At 45.5% G+C, this 21,405-nt stretch overlaps 2 protein-coding genes across 5 annotated transcripts; one reads left to right on the forward strand and one right to left on the reverse strand.

Moving 5' to 3' along the window:
• Positions 1–32: 32 nt before the first annotated feature.
• strada (STE20 related adaptor alpha) lies at positions 33–10,743 on the reverse strand. Of its 3 annotated transcripts, XM_012825887.3 has the most exons (13): positions 10,540–10,743; positions 9,845–9,914; positions 9,645–9,702; positions 7,986–8,014; positions 4,715–4,817; positions 4,428–4,549; positions 4,129–4,237; positions 3,726–3,849; positions 3,221–3,392; positions 2,784–2,888; positions 2,333–2,586; positions 1,000–1,042; positions 33–846 (listed from the first exon to the last, which is right to left on the reverse strand). In XM_012825887.3, the coding sequence occupies exons 2-13, from the start codon at positions 9,854–9,856 to the stop codon at positions 691–693; spliced, it is 1,287 nt and encodes a 428-aa protein (XP_012681341.1). In that variant the 5' UTR covers positions 9,857–9,914; positions 10,540–10,743; the 3' UTR covers positions 33–690. The 3 variants fall into 3 exon arrangements, with proteins under 3 accessions (XP_012681341.1, XP_031427017.1, XP_031427012.1); XM_031571157.2 differs by lacking the exon at positions 9,845–9,914 and having other exon boundaries at positions 10,540–10,698; XM_031571152.2 differs by lacking the exons at positions 7,986–8,014; positions 10,540–10,743.
• Positions 10,744–10,799: 56 nt separating this feature from the next.
• ddx42 (DEAD (Asp-Glu-Ala-Asp) box helicase 42) lies at positions 10,800–20,745 on the forward strand. 2 transcript variants are annotated; one of them, XM_012825893.3, is made up of 18 exons: positions 10,800–10,916; positions 11,751–11,976; positions 12,376–12,529; positions 12,659–12,720; positions 13,032–13,068; positions 13,828–13,977; positions 14,709–14,813; positions 15,033–15,152; positions 15,427–15,603; positions 15,815–15,943; positions 16,274–16,373; positions 16,679–16,726; positions 16,974–17,071; positions 17,590–17,866; positions 18,081–18,307; positions 18,428–18,538; positions 18,695–18,805; positions 18,952–20,745. In XM_012825893.3, the coding sequence occupies exons 2-18, from the start codon at positions 11,756–11,758 to the stop codon at positions 19,627–19,629; spliced, it is 2,805 nt and encodes a 934-aa protein (XP_012681347.2). In that variant the 5' UTR covers positions 10,800–10,916; positions 11,751–11,755; the 3' UTR covers positions 19,630–20,745. The 2 variants fall into 2 exon arrangements, with proteins under 2 accessions (XP_012681347.2, XP_031426991.1); XM_031571131.2 differs by having other exon boundaries at positions 11,754–11,976.
• Positions 20,746–21,405: the final 660 nt, after the last annotated feature.

Genomic DNA, 21,405 nt, shown 5'->3' on the forward strand with positions numbered 1-21,405 from the left:
AAGGACTCTTCCTGTCCTTTGGTCAAAGTCCACTCAACACCACTTGGCATTCACCCATCCAGTCATCCACTGGTTCAGGTTCTGCTGGTAAGATGAGGTGATTGTTTAGTCATTGCCTATGTAATGCTGTGATTGGAGAAAACCAATAAATGGATTGACATTTGCCAGTCTTTCAAAATGCAAGCATACTAAAGATCCAGTAACACCATCACCACCCAATGGTCAAGTCAAAAACTGGATCCCTCTCACTCTTCAATTTTACCTTGTAGGAAAAAACACGTCAAACATCCCTATGGCCAAAATGTAAAGAGTCATCGATCCCTTCTTGTCCTCATTTAATATGATTGGTGTGGGGCTTCTCAAGCAGTGACAGACGCAGAGCAGAAATGGCAATCATGTGCATGAAAAAAAAGAAGTGTGACTTTTTACGCAAGCAGTTCATATACCGCCTTATAAGAGCCAGACTAGGACAGCAAGACCAGCTTGGCAAGTGTAGCCGTCCACGTGAGGAGGACAAAACACCTGTGTCTTTTGAATTTACAATGGGCCATCAGGAGAGACAAAGAGGACAAACACCCAACGAGTCACGTCCAGGTACCCTACACCGCTCCACACCTCCATCCGACCTCCATCAGTCCTCCATCCTTTTCTTCATTCCTCCTCCCCGCTTCCCGTCCCTCCCCTTTGAAGTCAGAAGTCCCAGTCGTCCACGTCCAGCTGGCTGAGCCCAGACTCCAGGGTGGCCGTGCCCGAGGGCGAGTCCTGGGACTGGACGTACTCGTAGCTGGTGATGGGCGAGACGGGCCGCAGCAGCTCGGGCAGAGCCTCTGAGGGACGCCGCTTGATCTGGACGAGGGGTTGACGGTAGTGGAAGAGACGAGAACAATGGTGAGGTAAACCGTTTCTCAGTTCTCAGGAGCCTTTTATTGTGTGTGTACAGAAAACTCAAATCATGGTACATGGGTACGTTGCTTAGCTATGCACCTCAGACACACTCACCTGTTTGAAGAAGGGGTGACCAATGAGTGTAATTGCAGAAGGCCTAAAAGAAAACCAATAAAGGTGTTGAATGTCCAGTCACTGAATAAAGTCATGGGCTGGTGGATCATAGAATGTTCCACAATGTATCAAGGTACTACTGTAAGCTAGTAATGCATGATGTGAACATAAAAACACACATAAAAAAAAAAAAAAACATTTAAAAAAGTGAGTAGAAAGTTTGGCTGGATCAAAATACTGGATAAAAACAGTTAAATGATACATTATCGCTAGCAGTCCAGTATGACATAGTGACAGCCAAATGATTGGGAAGCTACACTTATTCCTATGAAGGTCTCAGAACCAGGGGGACATACATAACCTATAGACCAGGGGTACTCAATTAGAAACCCAAAAGGTCCACCCGCCAAATTTCCCTTCAGTCCAGGGTCCGACACTTTTTTGTGGTTTAAACTTGGGCATAAAATGTGTGAAGGCCAGGCAGGGGGAAACTTATGTATGTGTTCATTAGTGAGTGTGCTCCTGTATTTGTTTTTCACCATATTCATGGTTGAAAAGGCAGACTCGCAGACAACAGTATGTTGAGGTATGCACACTCTTGTTGTGTGGCTGACTATTACACAGCATGTTGCTTGGTATGATTGCAGATGGTTTATTTTTCTGCCCCTTACCTCAGAGTTCTGTGGGTATTTTTGTTCGAAGTGTGCATGCTTTGTTTCATAGTGACGTTTCACGTTACCACTTTTGATTGTTGCAGATTAAACACATCGGTTTTGTGCTCCCCACAGGCAGCACAAATTAATACTTGTCAGTCCACTCTGTCTTAAATTAGCGATTTTTGGAATCAACTTTTCGTTTTTTGTCGGGTTCAAAGCACGCCATGATTTTCGTTTGCTGAGAAAAAGATACTTTTCACAAATCGATCTGCCCACGTTGTTGCCATTGACACACAACCTGCGTGACCCACAGAGCTCATTGCCAACATTGAGTGAGTGAGTTGTCATAGTGATGTTGTTATTACAGCTCCTGATTGGACCTCTGCATTGGACACGGAAGATAGAAACCACATCGAGTAGGGAAAAAATCGATAGCGCGAAATCACACACCAATGAAAACTAGCTTGGATCATGATTAAATTACAATGTTGATTTTGGCTTCGGTCTAAATTTGATTGCGTCTGGGTCCGGATCCGGACCGCGGTCCGCCTATTGAGTACCCCTGCTATAGACAGCAATCTGGTTAGCCTCTTCCCATACATTTCCTTTCCACATGTGGGGTGGTCTTGACAGAGGGGGCTACGATGGGGACACAGAGAGATGGGACAAGAGCTCACCTCTTCTCCGGCTCCCGCTGCAGACAGAGTTCCACAAAGCCGTGAAAGAGGGGGCTGAAGGTCCGGCTGTAAGGGTGACCCGCCGCGGCTGAGGAGGGCTCTCCATTGGCGTGGCGGGCCACTCCACCCCCGGGGCCCTCGCAGATGCCCGAGTCGGCCCCCGAGTGCGAGGGCTTCATGTTCAGCTCCTCCGGGGGGATGGTGGTGGTGTCCAGGAGGCAGGGGACGGTGCCGTTCAGCTTCTCCAACAACATCTGACAGACACAGAGACAGGGGTAGGGGTAGGAGGAAACGGAGAGAGGCGACGAGGACCAGGACACACCCAAAACACAGGAGGACTTACTGGGGTGAAATAAGGTGAGCAGAAATAATGCAGCACTCCAATTGCCTAACATTAAAAAGAAAAAAATGTGTTCCTAGAAATTAGACAGTTAGCAAGAGCCTTGCCTACCTGAGTGGCCGGCATGTCTTTGAAGGGCACATGGCCATTGGCCAACTCGCATGCTGTGATGCCAAGGCTGTAGATGTCTGAACGGAAGTCGTATCCCTCCATGTTCTACAGAACAGAGCAATGCTTTTAAGACAGTATGCGTTTAGATGCAAAACAGATCCAAATACCCAAGAATTAGTGAACCGCTCTTTTCACCCAGTCACCGTAATAACGTGGATGGTCTAAGCCACGTCTAACACAGTCCCCTACCTGCTGCAGGACCTCTGGTCTAAGCCACGTCTAACACAGTCCCCTACCTGCTGCAGGACCTCTGGTCTAAGCCACGTCTAACACAGTCCCCTACCTGCTGCAGGACCTCTGGTCTAAGCCACGTCTAACACAGTCCCCTACCTGCTGCAGGACCTCTGGTCTAAGCCACGTCTAACACAGTCCCCTACCTGCTGTAGGACCTCTGGGCTGAGCCAGGGCAGGACGTTGACGCTGTACTCAGGGAAGTCGTGGACAACACGCGATCGCTGGCCGTTACGGATCAAGCTAAAGATGCTTCTCAAGCCAGACAGGTACACCAAGCCTTCTGCAGAGATCAACACGTGGCTGGCCTTCACACTCCTGCATACATGCATACAAACATACACAAACATACACACAGTTCAAGACATGGAGGCTTGACAACCAGATCATAGCTGAAGACAGACCAAAGGCTTGACAACCAGATCAGAGGTGAATACAAACAAAAGGCTCGAACCCCTAAATTGGCCAAATAAAATCACAGTAGTCTACTTCTCCCTGTACCACACTAATTTGCATTGTTATGTTATGGAGTCAACATTATACACAATCAAAAAAAAAGAAGATCCAAAATCTAGTTTAGTTGTAGTTTTCTTCAAACAGCACAGCTAACTGACTAACAGTGCCCATTAGCAATGTGTGTGTGTGCCTTACCGGTGAACGTAGCCCATGTGGTGGATGTAGTCAAGGGCTTTGAGAATGCCCATCAGAATGTAAGCGATAGTCAGCTCACTCAGGCCATCCCTGAAGTGGATGTTGAGTAAATCTCTCGCTGAGCCTTTGAAGAAGAAGGGGTTTCATTCCCATGGGAGATCATTGGGCATTACACATTAAAATGATTAAAACATGGGAAGAGCAAGTCCCTCTAATTGTGTTAAGCTGCAGTATTTCTAGTGCATGTACACTTGAATTTGTAGATGGCCTGTACACTGATCTCATCTTATGCCTTCTTATATTTTTATACCATATCAAGGTTGAGGAGGAATGTTATTGTATTCCATGTATTTCTACATATAAGCAATGACGCTGCAGTAGAATTGAATTGCCCTGATCTTACCAAAGGCCATGAACGGGGTAATGACCCACAGCTCGTTCTCCACTATGAAGATGCTCCTATAGGGGAGGATGCTGGGGTGATGGAACAGCTTTGAGACGTGGAGCTCCCCCTGTGTGAGGTACAGACAAGACAGAAGGTAAGGTACAAATGTAAATAGAAAAAAACTCAGAAAGAGACATAATGTCTAAGGTGATAAATAAGGCAAAAAGTGACTACTGAAAAAATGGTTAAAGTAGGGGAAGATACAAAAGACAGGTACGAAAGGGCACTTAAGGAAATGATTATTCCTACACATATACCTGTAGGTAATTGACCATGTCATTGGTGCATGCCTCCAAGTCAATACGTCTGACAGCCACATGTTCTCTCGTGGGATTATATCTGGCTAGATTCACCGTCATCAGATCCTCTAGACCCCGACCTGTATAACCAAATTTAAAACAATAACAATGAAAGAATTACGGAAAGACAAATACAATAACAACCTAGTCCCCAATCTTCAAAAACAGGTAAAGAACCTTCCATAGAATAGGCAACAGCTAACATACCAAAACAAACTTAGAATGGGTTCAAACCTGGGACCTACCTATGATGGTGATGAGCTCATAGCAGCTGCTGTCTGGCAGGAAGCTTCCCATGGTGTCCCTGTGTGGGAGAGAGGTCAGGGACTCCTGGCTGTCTTCATGGGCCTGATAACATGGGGAGATGGGAGAGGGAAAGCAAGTCATCCAGGGAAGAGAGGCAACTGTTAGTCCAACATCTTTCTGGAGTCCTACTACGTGTCTGTGGGCAAGTGGATTGAGAGTGCTGGAAAATGTCGGGTTAAGGTTAGACATTATTTAGAAGTCTAAATCTAGACTATGCGGGTATAAGGACACCCCTTCAAGTATCTAGCCTGATCTACAATCTAGCTGGAACCATGGGAGAGAAGGTGCTGTGTATCTGCATCTGTCTGGCATCACTGGGAGGATGACAGGTGTCAAGTCTTGAGAAAAATTATTATTATTATTATTATGTATATAGTTATTTTCCTCCCCTTCAGCGATAAGAATGATGCCAAATGCAAATGAGTTCCAAAATACTGCTTCACACGAGTGAGTTTCACGCCATCTGGCAACCCGTCTAGTGCGTTATACTGCTTCACACGAGTGAGTTTCACGCCATCTGGCAACCCGTCTAGTGCGTTATACTGCTTCACACGAGTGAGTTTCACGCCATCTGGCAACCCGTCTAGTGTGTTAGAAAAACGCGGCAAGCATCCAACCACAGAAATACATCTGTGGTAGTTTCTGTTCGCCACTCTCTTGCTGGCTTTGATTTCCTTCAAGCCTGAAATGTGTTACACATTCACACATATAATCACAACAAGGCCTATTATTATCTCCACCTCTTATTTTAGCAAGTTCCAGCCACTCCAGAAACTCTAAGCCATAAATCAGGTGCTGCTTGTCAGAATAACTGACAGCAAATGACCCCATAAATGAGTGAATACAGTTATCAGGGTTTTTCTACTGGACCCAAAGGGTGTTCAGATCTAAACCCGGAAGTCCTTTCTGAGCAGAACCAGGACCCCCTGAGCTACTGGATCTGTAGAGGGCTGGAAATTGACCACTAGCAGCAGGCATCGGTCATGTAAGCAGCATTAAGGGGGGTTTCCGTGGTTACCAGTGCAGCGAGGCGGAGACGAGTGTATTCTGTGGGTTGCCGCAGTGTGTTGCTGAGATCCTCCGTCCCCCTCTCCGCATTCTCAATAGGCAGCTAATGAGCCAATCAGATTTCTGCCCGTCTTGTCTAGTGTTAACTCTCCCCCTGGTCCACCTCAGCCAATAGTTCATGAGCTCGTTCTCCAGTCTGCTGCTCCTCACCATTACCCTGTCATTGTCTTCCCTTCTCTTCTCCAAACACATCCAAAGGATAAACATACACTAACATGAGCGGAGGTTTAAAAAAAACATATGTTTCAGACATGTTTTATAAACTCCTTAAGTATAGTATTTACTCAGCTTCCCATGCACATCATCTGCACTTCTGTCCCTACATCCCAAATTATAGTGGGTCTTTCTACCTGAACATTTCCCTTGGTTTGTCAAGCATTTGTCAACATCGTCTGAGACTCTATGGTCTGTTTACTCTTTAACTCTGACCTTCCTAAAAGGAAAAGCATTGCATCAGAAGGTGGCGGTAAACTCTGTGAACGAGATGAACCTCTTCTGATACCTCCCAGTCACACTCACTCAAACCTCAACGTCCTTTTGATCACTCATAAACACTCAGTGTTTCCTGACCCTTCCCACCTGCCTCTGCTCCATCCCTCCCTCGCCCCTCTGCTCCATCCCTCTGCTCCATCCCTCCCTCGCCCCTCGGTCTGACACAGGGACACACTGACGGATGAGTGGAGGAAGATAAGCAGCATCACAAGAAGCGCATTTAGCAGCGCCATGAGAACATGCAAACAAGCACCACACACACACACACACACACACACACACACACACACACACACACACACACACACACACACAGTCACCAACCGTTTCAACAAGGTGTTCCCAAAAAGTATCAGATCTGGGTGCATTTTTCTAGTTCAAACCAGCATCCAACTACCAGACATTCCCTGACATGTCCCATATATTTCTTGCATGGTATGGGCAGCATGGCATAGATTAATTTGTCCCTTTAGTGAGGAGAGGCTTCTGTCTGGTCACTCTGCCATAAAGTCTTGAACGCTGAAGTGTTGCAGTGATGGTTGACCTTCTGCAAATTTGTATCATCACACAGGATCTCTGGAGCTCAGCCGGAGTGACCATCGGGTTCTTGGTCACCTCCCTTACTAAGGCCCTTCTCCCCTAACAGCTCGGTTTGGCCGGGCAGACAGCTCTAGGAAGATGGTTGTTTCAAACTTCTTCCTTTTAAGAATCAGGGAGGCCACTGTGGGAACCTTCAATGTAGCAGAAGTTCTTTGTAGCCTGTGCCTTGACGCAATCCTGCCTCTGAGGTCTACAGACAGTTCCTTCGACCTCCTGGCTTGGTTTTTGCACACTGATAGGACAATACGCATTGTCAGCCGTGAGACCTTGGTGCGTGCCTTTCTAAATCATGTCCTATGCAATTTAACTTACCCTAGATGGATTCCAATCAAGGTGTAGAAACATCTCAAAGATGATCAAGAGAAATGCGAGGCACCTGAGCTAAATTTTAAGTGTCAGCACGAAGGGTCTGAATACTTATGTAAATGTGATATTTCAGTTTTCTCTTTTTAATACATTTGCCCAACATTTCTAAAATCCTATTTTTGCTTTGTTATTATGGGCATTGAGTGTAGATTGGTGAGGGACAAAATTAACTGAAATGATTTTAGCATAAGGCAGCTGCAACATGACTGAGTACTTTCTAAACGCACTGTACATTCTTTAGCTTAGCTCTACAGTTTCAAAGGTATTTGGCTTGGGTGGTTGGGGAAGTTTATTTGATTTAATTGTTACATGTGGCAACAGTAATCTGAATCGAATCTCATGAGTTATTAATTGAATATTAGGCTAAGTGTAAACGTAGTCACAGGTTTCATAACAGGGCACAGTACTCACTGTCCAGGGCAAAAGTGTGTTCAAATGATGACATATCAGAGAATATGAGGGCAAAGTGTGCTGCTGGAACACTGTTTAGAACCATAGAAATACAACTGGTCTTGACACATTCTGAACACACCAGTTAGTCAGCCTCACCATCTTGCATGCTCAAATACACACACACACACACACAGACCATACATTCATCACAATCAGATCTAGTGACTGGGAACACACACACACACACAGGTTGTTGGATTGTGAAAGCCGTACCAGAGGTGCCGCACTTACTTTCCTGTGTGGGCTTGCCTGAGCTTGCTCTGGGACAGAGAAACCACATCAGTGGCGCATGAGAAACATATACACACAGACAGAAGAGTTTTGGGGTTTAGAGTGTGCTCTTGGAAAAGGCTGAGATCTAGGTGTAGCCAGGGCCAGGTAAATGTGATCTGAAAGGTTACAACGAGGATTTATATTTAAATCTGTAATTTCATTTTATAATCATGACCCTGCCAGATTAAAGTCTCGAGGCCTAATTCTGATAGAATGGACCCGTTTTATTGTAATATTAAATATAGTAACTCAGGACTTCCAAACTGGCAGTAAAAATCCAGACTTGCTACTGAAAAGGGTTAGGCTAGGACACTCACCCTCCACCCACCCCTGTGATGTAAAACAACCCTTTCTTTAAAACTGAATACAAGTCTGAAGCCGACCACCATGATTTAGATCACAAATAGTCATATAAATGAAACTCCTGACAGTAAACTTGAAATAGCTGTATTACTTCTTCCAACCCTTGAGAGTTTAAGCTTTTTTTCCGGATTTGCCTGACCCACACAAAGTTACTCGAGCAGCTATGCATTGTTGCCATGGGAACAAGGAGCAGCCATTGATGTAGAGTTGAAAAAAACAAAAAAAAACATAAATGCTTTCATGACCATTCATATTGGATGAAAAATCATGCAATGGTCAGGGGATGGCAGAACAACCAGATGAGCAACAAAGTAAGGAATGAACAAATCTACAATTTCTGCACCCCCTGGCTGTCTTACAATCAGTAGGCATTCAGTCCTTGATCTGTTGACAGACCCACTAAATAATACACCCATATCAATGTGCCTTTAACCAGTTTCGAGTTGTATGTAGGCCAACAAATGCTTCTTTACCCAAGCTATTTGAGGTTTCCTGGAGTTGCACATTTGCATATTTTAAGGAGTGCTGACTGTTCATTCATTACTCTGCAAAGCTATAATGATTTCTGTCAATATTTAACACAGGAAATCTTCAAATTGGCAAAGCTTTACAGAGTACTTTCTGTGGGAATAACAAATAATCTCAGACCCTCAGTTTTGTGCAAAAAGCATGACCCACAAGCCAGACGCCCAAAGCGTGACCTAGTCATATGCTCTCCTTATCTTAAAAGAACAATATCACATACAACCCCTAGATGAACCTCATTCTCACTGAAGTTTTTTTTTTCATTTCACCTACAGTTCCACTGAAGCTTTTTAAAGAGTCTACAAGTCCACAATGTTACACAAACTTATAAACACAACCTTGGGTCCAGGGACACGACATATAAACAGAGGGATGAACTCCTTCCAACAGAGCTAACAACAGCTCCCTCTAACAAAACATAGGGGCACACAAGGCAACAAAAAGAGAGCAAGCAAAAGCTTTTTTACTGCGTCAACTCCTCAAAGCAGGCGTCTATTTTTAGCTAGTTGCGGTGAAAGGCACATAAAGATATTATAAAGTGGTCGACATCTACAAGTGGGCCTATATTTTATATTATGATTACACAAATTGTGGACAGTTTCAAAAGGTGTGTAGCCTATGCCTTGCAGGTTGGAAGGTGGCGGCTTTACTCGTGCTCCAAGATCAAATATTTTAGAACTTCATGAGCATGAACAATGCCGTGTCAGAACATGTAAATATCTCACTCACCTCCAAATAACTCTAAATCCCTCAGGCTCTCCACACTCAGTTTCTCTGACACCCAACGCTATTAAATGGAGACATAAAACATGGCAACAGAGGTTATAATAGAAACACCATGAAAAACACCTTACTATGTGAGAAACAATAAAGACTGGAACACAGCTATAACGTTAAAGAAAACTAAGTTTGCTGATTCATTCACCCACCAGAAAAGACATTGAGCCTGAAGACAGTGAGCTTGCTACCACCTCGAAAAGCCCATGCAACTACAAAACCCTGAAAAAGATAGATATTCAGGTTGCACAAATTATTAAATAAACGTTTGCATCAGATGATACTGCAATAACGACTTTCTATGAGGTTTCTATCGCTTTGGTCACTGCTTTTTTCAGGAGGGGGCGTTACCATAACAACGTTCTTGTCAGATGAGAGTTAGATTAAGTTACGACTTTTAACAAAAAGAGTACACGATAGCTTTTAAGAAAGAGTTGTTCTAGGCATTACCGGTCGAGCAATTATAAATAAATGGATGCTTCTGGATGTTACTAGCTAGCCGGGACCTAGCATCATGATGTTTGTCTTTTTCACACCTTACAATTGCTGGATAGAGACATAACTATACACCAACATATATGGGCATTATTGGCTGCATTATTTCTACTCACAGAAGGGATCTGATAACAACCTACGACATACTTTAGCTTGAAAATGTCCTGCGTACATTCGGTTTCATATCATATTAACGTCTGAATGTCTGAAGTTCACTTAGCTATCGATAGCTATGCTCACTGGCTAACGTTAGCCATTCAGCAAATGGTTGCTTACTATTACATTTGCTTTCGATAGCTGTTGAGAAATTAAGAAAATATGTCCAATATTACAATATTAACTGGACACTTACCTTCAAATAAACACAAGAGCTGTACAAATTCCGTAACCTTTTGTATTTTCCTTTAGATCGAGGTAGATGGAGAAATTGTCGTCCCCTCCTTGCAGTAAGTTTGTTGATAAAATGGGACTGTTGATTGGACGAAGGACATTTTCGTCTTAAGATTCTGTAAAATAATTGGCTTGTTTCAACAAAAAGGAGGTGAATAGCACGATAACTGTGCTTTCATTGGTCCTATCCATTTAGCCATCAAACTCTGTCGCATGTCTTTTACGTTGGACACAAAACTGGAAAGCTGGCGAGTGAAATGACGTAGCTAGAATAGCGTCGACACGAACATTCAGAGGTGGACGCTGTAAATAGAGTTTTCCTCACAGTGGAATAAACAGGTAATACAAATCGAATGCTTCTATAGATCACACTCTATCAGAATTGAGTTTAATATATCGTGCATGCTTTGTCATATTTTTATTTAAACCCTTTTGATCGGCAATGTGGTCGATAAATCTTCACACACCCCCAGATCTACTCATAGCGCGCTTACCGTACTGTTGCTGCGGCCTTCGATAGTTTAGGTAGCTAGCTCTTTAGCTTTGTACATAGAATCACCTGGCCCAATCGTAAAGCATCCTAAACCAAGACATAGTTGTATTGTGCAGGCAGTGGTCTGCAGTGTTGTTTACGTTACGTAACGGTAGTGTTCCTTGTGTGCCACGGAGTTGCTACTTGCTAGTTACAGCTAATTGTTAGCTAGCTAGCATTAGCTCTTACAAGTTGTAATGATGGCCAGCTAGCGTCTGGTTTACCACTGTTGTCGAAGCATCTGGGGACGCTGACATTGTAGTCGACACTTGTCTTTGGTAGATATATTAGGGTAGGGGTTTGAAATTGCTTTAGTTATTTACGTGCTAATATCTTGTCTCACAGGGTTTGCACATGCTTTGATGTGGATGAAGAGTGACAGGTTAAATAATTGTAACAAATGTTGAGGTATTCAGAATCCTGGCACTCAGATTTGTTTCTATTTATGGTCGATACAATTTAAGATCAACACTTATGTAACTAACAGTTATAGTGTGGTCGTTATCAAACAGACAGACAATTATCAGTGTGTTCTCGTCCAGTTAAACTTCATAGCACGGAAAACTGACCACCTGCCATTACCTGTGATGAAATGCAGGTAGAAATTCACGTAGGCTTCATTCCTTTGTTTTTCAATATAGCAGCTATGACTATGAACTGGAATAAGGGGGGCCCGGGTGCAAAGCGAGGCTTTGGGTTCGGTGGCTTCTCTTTGGCCGCCGGAAAGAAAGAGGAGCCTCCATTACCGGAGCCTGCACACAACTCTTTTGGAGCTTCAGGGTCGGCTGGAGGATATGGCAAGAATCAGCAGCTCCCAGCCTTCTACAAAATAGGCACCAAAAGAGCTAATTTCGACGAAGAGAATGCGTGAGTGTCGTGAAAGTCTGGTGTCTGTACTTGGAAGATTCATTCATTTGAGGTCATGTTGACATTTTAGCAGTATGTTGTATTTACTTTGTAGAGGTTTTGTCCGACAAATGACTGGTATCTACGGGAGCCCCTAAAGCCCCATTATGTGATATTTTGTTATCTTGTGTGCACAAGTTGTCTTGTGCGAACAGGTTATTTTGTGTTATTATGTTGTGTTATTATGATCTTGTTTGCACAAAAAAGATAAATATCACCAGCAGTTTTATTTTATAAATTGTGTCCTTCAAAAAAACTTTATAAAACTAAATAAATACAGTAATTCATGTTATCTACTGACCTATTGTGGAGATCGTTTTTCATGTGTTAATGTACCTGGCTCCCCTCTTGTCTGTGCAGGTATTTTGAGGACGATGAAGAGGAGGCAAGCACCAATGACCTGCCCTACATCCCAGCAGAGAACTCCCCAACCCGAAAACAGTTCCAGTCCGGAGGGGGGCAGGGCTCAGACAGCGAGGATGACCCACTGGATGCTTTCATGGCAGAGGTTGAGGTGAGAAGAGGAAAGGAAGCTTTAAATAAGTGGAGCAGTTGCTGTAATTATCTTAATGTTGATTTTTTTTGACATACTGCAGTTTGTAGTTTAATGTGTTTTTTTGGTCACACTTTATTCCCTGACCAGAGTCAAGCAGCCAAAGACATGAAAAAGTTGGAGGAGAAGGAGAAGGAGAAAAAGACAGCCAAGTAAGAACTTTTTATAGTTTTTTTATCTTTTCTTTTATCCTGTCCCTTTGCTGTTTTTTCACTACCCCAGCCAATGCTATGACATGTGGTATTACCCCAAATAATCAGGCAACAGTCTAGAGACCGCACATGTAAATGTAATTAGCGGGCAGTTTTCTAGACTTTGTTACATGAAATGGGTTTGGGAAGAGGCACTTTATGGGGAGGGCTGACTGGCAATGATCCAGAGGACATTGTGTGGGGGAATGGGGCTTTTCAAGGTGATCGAACGAGTCGCAGGGAAGTTTTTTTTCTCCGCTCTTTTCTTCCAGGGGTATACGAGATGACATTGAAGAGGAAGATGACCAAGTGAGTGAGCTTGCTACTGTTCCATCTGGTACCACTCTTATGATCTCAAACGAGCTGCCGAGGCCCTACCTCTCCCCCCATTTCTTCACTAATTCATCCTCCCTCTTTCCCCTGTTTTTGACCTTTTTTCTTTTCTTCTCTAGCCTTCTTTATCTATTGTATGACCTATATCTGGTTCTGCCAGGCTTGGGAAATTAGTTGATGGCAGTGAATTCTGATGTCATTGTCTTGTGGAATCTGTTCCCTTAGCGAGTGTTGTGCATCGGGATTATGCTGTTTCCTAGACTTCCTCTAATGTACGATTCCTGACCTAGGATAAACAATAGTTTGACAACATCCTCAATTTCTAGTGGTTGACTTGTATGTCCAAGCTTGCAGAAACCTATGACTCACAGCCCCCTTGTGTAACTTGACTATGAACTTAACACAAGATTATACTTCAGTTGAGTGTGACTTGTAGGGTCTCAGCCTGGGTTAGGTTCTGGACCGTAATCGTAAAAAGTAATTGCTTCATGACTATGACCTCTATTGCAGCTTGTTGGATTTTGAAGTTGATGTCAGCCAACTTGTGGTCTGTCCACTTGACTTATATCTGATATTTGTCGATAGTTGTGATGGTAGTTCTAGCACTCCTGTCTGCCTGTAGATGTGTGTCTGTGTGTGTGTGTGTCTGTGTCTGTGTCTGTGTGTCTGTGTTTGTATGCATGTGTGCACCTGTGTGTTGCTGCGGTGTGATGCCTGTTCCTGTGCTCTGTGCAGGAGGCCTACTTCCGCTACATGGCCGAGAACCCCACTGCCGGCCTGACCCTGGAGGAGGAGGACGAGAACGTCGACTACGACAGCGACGGCAACCCCATCAACCCTACCAAGAAGATCATCCTGCCCCTGCCCCCCATAGACCACTCTGAGGTAAGGAGCCTCAGAGGATGCATTTCATTGTCACGAAATACAGATTTCAGAGATCTGAATGTGTTCATGAGGTGGAAGAAATATGTCCTGCAGCGCAGACAGTCAAGATGATTTTTCACTTTTATCATAAATTGAAGACAAAATAACGTGTGTTTAAAGGCAAACACACACCACACTGTTGCGTCGCTTCACATCGCCAAGTTGCGCTAAAACACACTGCAAAGACTACAGCCAACTAGCACTAGCATATAGACCTAGGACTGCGGATATACAAACAGTAAGCAGTGTTTGCTTACCATTTTCACACCACTCTCGCTCACCACAGAGGTTTTGTAATATAGCTACTTCTAATCGAGAATATGTCTGATAACATGCAAATGGCACTGCCGTTGTCAGCCCTTGGTGTTTTGGTTGTGGAACAAAAATAAATAAATAAGGAGAAACCTTCACTAAATCGGTGAAATCATGGCTACTACAGCGACCTGTTCCTGTTAAGTTCCACATGTTGAAGGAACTTACCAGTCCAATCATCTGAACAGCCAATAAGAGCCGGCCTGGTGTCACAGGCTTAAAATGTAACGTAAAAGATATCCATTTCACTTTGCAGTATACCATCAAATTAACTTGGTGTGATTTTATCTTGAATGCAGCGGTCTAGTTGGAGCCATGTCTCATACGTGTGCTCTACTTGCCATGTCTCATACGTGTGCTCTACTTGCTCTCCTCTGTAGATTGATTACCCACCCTTTGAGAAGAATTTCTATCAGGAGCATGAGGAGCTGCACAGCCTGACAGGAACACAGGTGGTGGACCTCAGACAGAAACTCAACCTCAGGGTGAGTCTTGCGCACACACACACACACACACACACACACACACACACACACACTTACTCCCTCAGTCACTTACACATACAAGCATACTGACACAAACCCTTGAATTGCTTAACCATAAAAGATCCATGTATGCACACAGATGAATGTATGTTGCGGTTGGTTAATCGTCCTCTAGCTGTAACGTGACTAAAACTCTTGGATCTGTTTTGGTTTTGACAGGTGTCAGGAGCGGCGCCCCCTAAACCTTCCACAAGCTTTGCCCACTTTGGCTTTGACGAGCAGCTTATGCACACGATCCGCAAATCTGAGTACACCCAGCCCACTCCCATCCAGTGCCAGGTACCGCCTCTATGCTGGGCCAGTGCCAGCTCTTAGTTATGCCAGAGGGAAAAAAGGGGGGGGAGAAGGAGAAAAGATGTCTGGAGATCTAGATAAGTGTTTTTATATGGGATGCCTTTGTGGATGAGACTCATCTGATACCTCTAACAGATAACTAGCCAGCCTGTGACTGTAGAGTGTAGGTAGAGTACGCCTTCATTTTTCTCCCAGCTAGTGGTCTGAAAGCATGCTCCCCCAAACACTGTGTTTTTATTTCCGACCCCGTCTTGTCCAGGGTGTGCCCATTGCCCTGAGCGGGCGCGACATGATCGGCATCGCCAAAACCGGTAGCGGGAAGACGGCCGCGTTCATCTGGCCCATGCTGGTGCACATCATGGACCAGACGGAGCTGCAGCCAGGGGACGGGCCCATCGCCATCGTCGTGTGCCCCACCAGAGAGCTCTGTCAGCAGGTGAGGGCAGCGCAGAGGCCTGGAGGACGATCAAACACAGGGCATGAAAAGGAGGAGAGATGAGAGAGAAATGAGTGGAATGATGGTTTATGGCTGGGGATGACAAAAAGGAGGATGATTTTTTTTTTCTGTGTGTGTGTGTGTGTGTGTGTGTGTGTGTGTGTGTGTGTGTGTGTGTGTGTGTGTGTGTGTGTGTGTGTGTGTGGTACAGATCCATTCAGAGTGTAAACGCTTTGGGAAGGTATATGGTCTGCGCTCAGTGGCGGTATATGGAGGAGGCAGCATGTGGGAGCAGGCCAAGGCACTGCAGGAGGGAGCTGAGATCGTGGTGTGCACTCCGGTAAGTGTCCCACTGTGTGTGTGTGTGTGTGTTCTGGCCATTTGATTGGGCCATTGTTCCTTTGGCATTCCTGTTGTCTGTCTCAACTTTGCACTCTTTGTATTTTTGGCTCTGTTTATGTTTTACGTTTGGATAAAAAAAAAATGACACATTTTCCTTTAGTCATTTAGTAGACGCTTTTATCCAAAGCGACGTACAAGGGAGAGAACAGTCAAGCTACGAGCAATAGAGACCTAGTGTAACAATAAATACTATTTTACATAAGAAATAGAAAAAAAAGTGCAGGAATGCAAGTGCACGATGCATGTGTCTGAACTCCTCCTCTCTCAGGGTCGGCTGATTGATCATGTGAAGAAGAAGGCCACCTCGCTGCAGAGAGTGAGCTACCTGGTGTTTGATGAGGCTGACCGCATGTTTGACATGGGCTTTGGTAAGACATTGTCTTCAAAATGTCAAACAGCCTTTCCTCAGCCAGCCTATCATGCTTTTCTGTTTCTTCGCCTTTCCTTTAGTGTGTTATATAGATTTGTTGTAAATGTAAATGGTCTACAAAGCCCAAAGTACATGCCAGAGTGAGTAACTCTCTCCCACAGACACCACTCACTCCCTGAAACGACTCGTTGGAATTCCAGCCCTTTTCCTTTGTTAGGAGATGGAGCATTTCAGGAGCGTTTCAGGGAAAGGGAGAATAGAGGTGTACAGTATGAGAAAAAATAATGTGTTCCCCTTTTTCAGAATACCAGGTTAGATCCGTCGCGAGCCATGTCCGGCCAGACAGACAGAGTAAGTAACCTTTTTTTAATGATTTAAGAATCATGTGTTATCACTTTGTGTGTTCTGACAGGTTAAACATTAAGGTGGTTGCTACATATATTAAGGTGTTCACTATGTTGTGTTTCCTTCACTCTATGGAGTGTGCATTATTGTGTGAGTGTGAGTGTCAGTGTGTGTGTGTCAGTGTGTGCATGTCAGTGTATGTGTGTGCCCGAGCATATGTTTAGCTCACCAGGACCTCTTTTCATCCCTACAGCCCTGTTGTTCAGCGCCACATTCCGTAAGAAGATTGAGAGGCTTGCACGGGACATCCTGGTTGACCCTATACGTGTAGTGCAAGGAGACATCGGAGAGGTGATTCACCTCAAATTTATCCTTGCTCTGTCTGGGTGTTTGTCGAATGGACCCAGTGAAGTGGCTGCGTTGTTAGGAGACCATGAAAGGAGATGAGAGGATGTGTGCTGGTGTTGTAAGGAATGTGAGAAGGAGGTCATCTGCTTCTCACTGAAGAGAACTTTTGTTAATGATGAGAGTGTTCTGTCACTCCTCTGTCTTCTGGGCGCATTCCTTTGCTTCCACGCCCCTGCGTGTCCTGTCTTTCTGCCCGTTCCTTACATCTCCCTATTTCTCACTTTCCTCTCATTCTCTCCCTCTCGCTGTCTTTTGGTATCTGGCTTTCTTTTCTTTCTCTCCTTTCTCTCTTTTCTTGGGCTTTATACACGCTTCTTGTTCCTTTCACTCACTCACTCACTCACTCACTCACTCTCTCTTTCTATCTATCTATCTATCTATCTGTCTCTCTCTCTCTCTCTCTCTCTCTCTCTCTCTCCTTTCTTTCTTTCCCCGCTGTTCTTCTGTGCTATGCATCTCAGGCGAACGAGGACGTGACTCAGCTGGTGGAGATCCTGCCGGCCGGCCTGGACAAGTGGGCCTGGATGACGCGGCGGCTGGTGGAGTTCACCTCGGCCGGCTCCGTGCTCATCTTCGTCACCAAGAAGGCCAACTGCGAGGAGCTGGCCACCAACCTGACGCAGGAGGGCTACTCGCTGGGCCTGCTGCACGGGGACATGGACCAGAGCGAGAGGAACAAGGTCATCGCCGACTTCAAGAAGAAGAGCCTGCCCGTGCTGGTGGCCACCGACGTGGCGGGTGGGTAGGGGATGGAGGTGGGCGGTTGTGGGATGATGGAGGAGTCGAAAGGGACTAAGGGAGTTGGGGGTTTGGCTTTGGTGTTTGGTGGGGTTTGCCATTTGTATTTATTTGTTTGTTTGTTTGTTTGTTTGTTTGCCTTTTACACTCCTCTCTCTCTATCTATCTGTCTTTCTTTTCTTTCTTTCGTTCTCCCTCTCTCTCCTCTCCTCAGCCCGTGGTCTGGACATTCCCTCTATCCGCACGGTGGTGAACTACGATGTGGCCCGTGACATTGACACGCATACGCACAGGATTGGTCGAACAGGTCGTGCTGGGGAAAAGGGTGTGGCCTACACCCTCCTCACCAACAAAGACACCTCATTTGCTGGAGACCTAGTTCGTAACCTGGAAGGAGCCAATCAGAGTGTCTCAAAGGACCTGATGGATCTCGCCATGCAGGTGTAATTGGATATCATGTCTCTTTCTTTAGAGAATTCTCTGTGCATATAGTCTGGTTAAATGTTCTCTGACTTAAAAAATGGATCTAATGCCTTCTGGGGTTTTTGTTTTGTCATTCAGAATTCCTGGTTCAGGAAGTCCCGCTTTAAGTCAGGAAAAGGGAAGAAGCTGAACATTGGAGGCGGAGGCCTGGGATACAGAGAAAGACCTGGCTTAGGGTCAGATTCATCGGTAGGAGTTTATATTTTGTCCTTGCATTCTTATGTATTCCTGTGATATAGATTGATGTAGGTGACTGATGGAGGGTGACAATTTGGCAGCTTTATTTAGCCTAAGGCTGTTGGTGAGTGAGCACAGACTTCTGGGTAACGTAGTCTTCTTATGCAGGAGCGTAGTGCTGGTGGGAGTGGGGCTTCTGCCCTTGGGAACTACGATGCTTACAAACCCTCCACAGGAGCCATGGGAGACCGCATGTCAGCCATGAAATCGGCTTTCCAGGTACCTGCTTTTCTCTCCTTTTATACTGTCTGGCTGTCTACTTCTCTTTCTCATTGATTTATTTCTAGTGTTCATGCTCTCATTCCTCTCACATCTTTTGCTGCAGTCTTTCTCACTCTCCCATTCTCCTCTTCCCTCCCTCCTAGTCCCAGTATAAAAACCACTTTATTGCTGCGTCTGGCCAAGCTCCTAAGCTCTCCACCAAATCCAGCAGCACTTCAGGCTGGACCAGTGCCGGTAGCCTGAGCACAGTGCCCAGTGGGGCCCCAGAGGGCCTGGACAAGCCCTTAGCCCCATCCATAACCTCCATGCCGCCACCGCCGCCCTCCCTCAGCATGGGCACCAAAATGGCGGGCTTTGCCAGCGCCGGCTCCCTGAGCTCCGTGCCAGACAGCCCCCGCGGTGATCGCTACGGAGATGAGCGCAGTCGCCACGGCGACCGAAGTTCAGGAGGAGGAGGAGGAGGAGGAGGGGGAGGAGAGCGTGAGCGAGAGCGTGACCGCTACGGGGATCGAGACCGGCACAGCGATCGTGATCGCCATGGAGACAGCGACCGTGATCGTCATGGCGACAGCGACCGTGATCGTCATGGCGACAGCGACCGTGATCGTCATGGAGACAGCGACCGCGATCGCCATGGAGACAGCGACCGCGATCGCCATGGAGACCGCGATCGCCACGGCGACAACAGGAATGGCGACAGCAGCCGGAGGGAGCGCGACGGACGGTCGGAGCGTGACGGACGGTCGGAACGTGACGACCGTGGGGCTGGGTTTGCCATTCCGGATCCCCCTAAGCGCAAGAAAAGCAGATGGGACAACTGAGAGACTTGCTGAGATGCACCTCACCTAACAACTGGAGCACTCGAGGTGGGAGGGAAGAGAAAAAGAGCCAAAGCAGCATTTTCTTCCCCTCCACTGTTGATTGATGGACTGATTGACCATGAGGAGGTGCTGTTGCTGTTGTTGAGTTTGAGAGTGTATCTGTTTTCTTACTAGAACTGTGTAGCAATAGGAGCTACCATCTCCACCTCTCCTGGATAAGCATGTAGCTTCATCCCTCCCCACTTGTCAGTCCATCCAGTCTTTGTGGGGTGGGAAGGGATTGGGGTTAAGGAAGACAATGGAGGGTCTCAGATTTAACCCTGATGGTCTAGAGGTCTCGTCATATATTCTGTTGTCCTTCTGCTGATGTGTGCAGACTCACAGGCATCTATGTTAACCAGTGTCCCTCCGAGTTTCCCTGTAAAGTTTGCTGTTTGTATGAAGTCATTTAATGTGTTGACACAAAACTTAGTTAAACTTAGTGTTAAAACCCTTGAGTTAGGTTGAAGAGTTTTAGCTGTGCCTTTGATCATGCACAGAGATTGTCATTTGTCCTTTTAGAACACATAACAAGGGACTGTACAGAAGTGTGTGAGTGTGTGAGTGTGTGAGTGTGTGAGTGTGTGAGTGTGTGAGTGTGTGAGTGTGTGAGTGTGTGAGTGTGTGCAGAGGACAGCACTGCACCATTTGTGCAGCAAGATGATGAGGCTTAAAAGAAAAGGAAAACGACTGGGGCATCTATTTTGTGTAGTTCTGCGGTACCATCTGTAATCCACCACTGTTTTTTGTAAATCTTTCATTTCCCCCATTTTATCTCCTTGTAAAACAACATACTGTGGCCAAAGGCTGTGCTAACACAAAACTCATCTGACATGCTAGCCTGTAGTACTGTACATGCATTTTGGGGGACACTGAGCACAGAATGAAAAAATAAAAACGTGAATTCCCCTAACCATTCGTCCTTCAAGAGGTCTTGGTGTCTGAACTCAGCAGTCATTGGGCGTTATCTTGTTTTGACTGCCTTGTCCTTGTTCTCCATTGCTGTCATAACTCTGTCCATAAACCTGTGTAGGCAGATGGCGATCTAGCTTCAATAAAGTCTATCTTCTCTTCTTCTCTCTGTCGCCACAATGTCTTACTGCTTTGTTTAAATTCCAGTTTTGTATTAAGGAAGGATCCAAATAATATAGTACCTAAGCCTAAAAGGCTTTCAGAGTAAGTGCTAAGATGCATTGTAGGGTGGCGTGTTTATATGCGTTGCCTCGTCGGAAACATTTTTCTGACTTCCAACAGGCCTGCCTGTGACTCGTCTTTGTGACAGTTTTCCTAGTGTGTCTGTCTATCCACGGTGGCCCCGTTTCTTTCCCAACACTTGCTCTACTTCTTCTCTGACAAGAGGACAGTCAAAAGCAGCATAGGCGTCTACTCCCATGTTGTGAGGATTTTTGATTTTTGCAGACCAACAACTGCTTTAAGCTTCTTAAAGCTGCAGCCTGCGATTCAAAACCAAAACACTTTTGGGATCTCATGGTCCTCTAGCTGTCCGTTCCGTGTGTGTGTGTGCGCTTGAAAAAACTCTGGCGTTCTTAGTCGGTCCTGACTCCGCAAATGGCAAACAAAGTGGATCGGACCGAGCCATAAACAATTCCAGCCAATCGCGACACATTGCTTCAGGAGCATGGATGGGAGGGGTGTAATTTGATCAACTGTTGAGCTCAAATGTCAACAACCATTCGCCAGAATTACGAACTGCATCATTAAGCCACAGCCTAGTCA

The sequence above is a fragment of the Clupea harengus genome, chromosome 1, assembly GCF_900700415.2.
Source record: "Clupea harengus chromosome 1, Ch_v2.0.2, whole genome shotgun sequence".
Classification (NCBI taxonomy): domain Eukaryota; kingdom Metazoa; phylum Chordata; class Actinopteri; order Clupeiformes; family Clupeidae; genus Clupea; species Clupea harengus.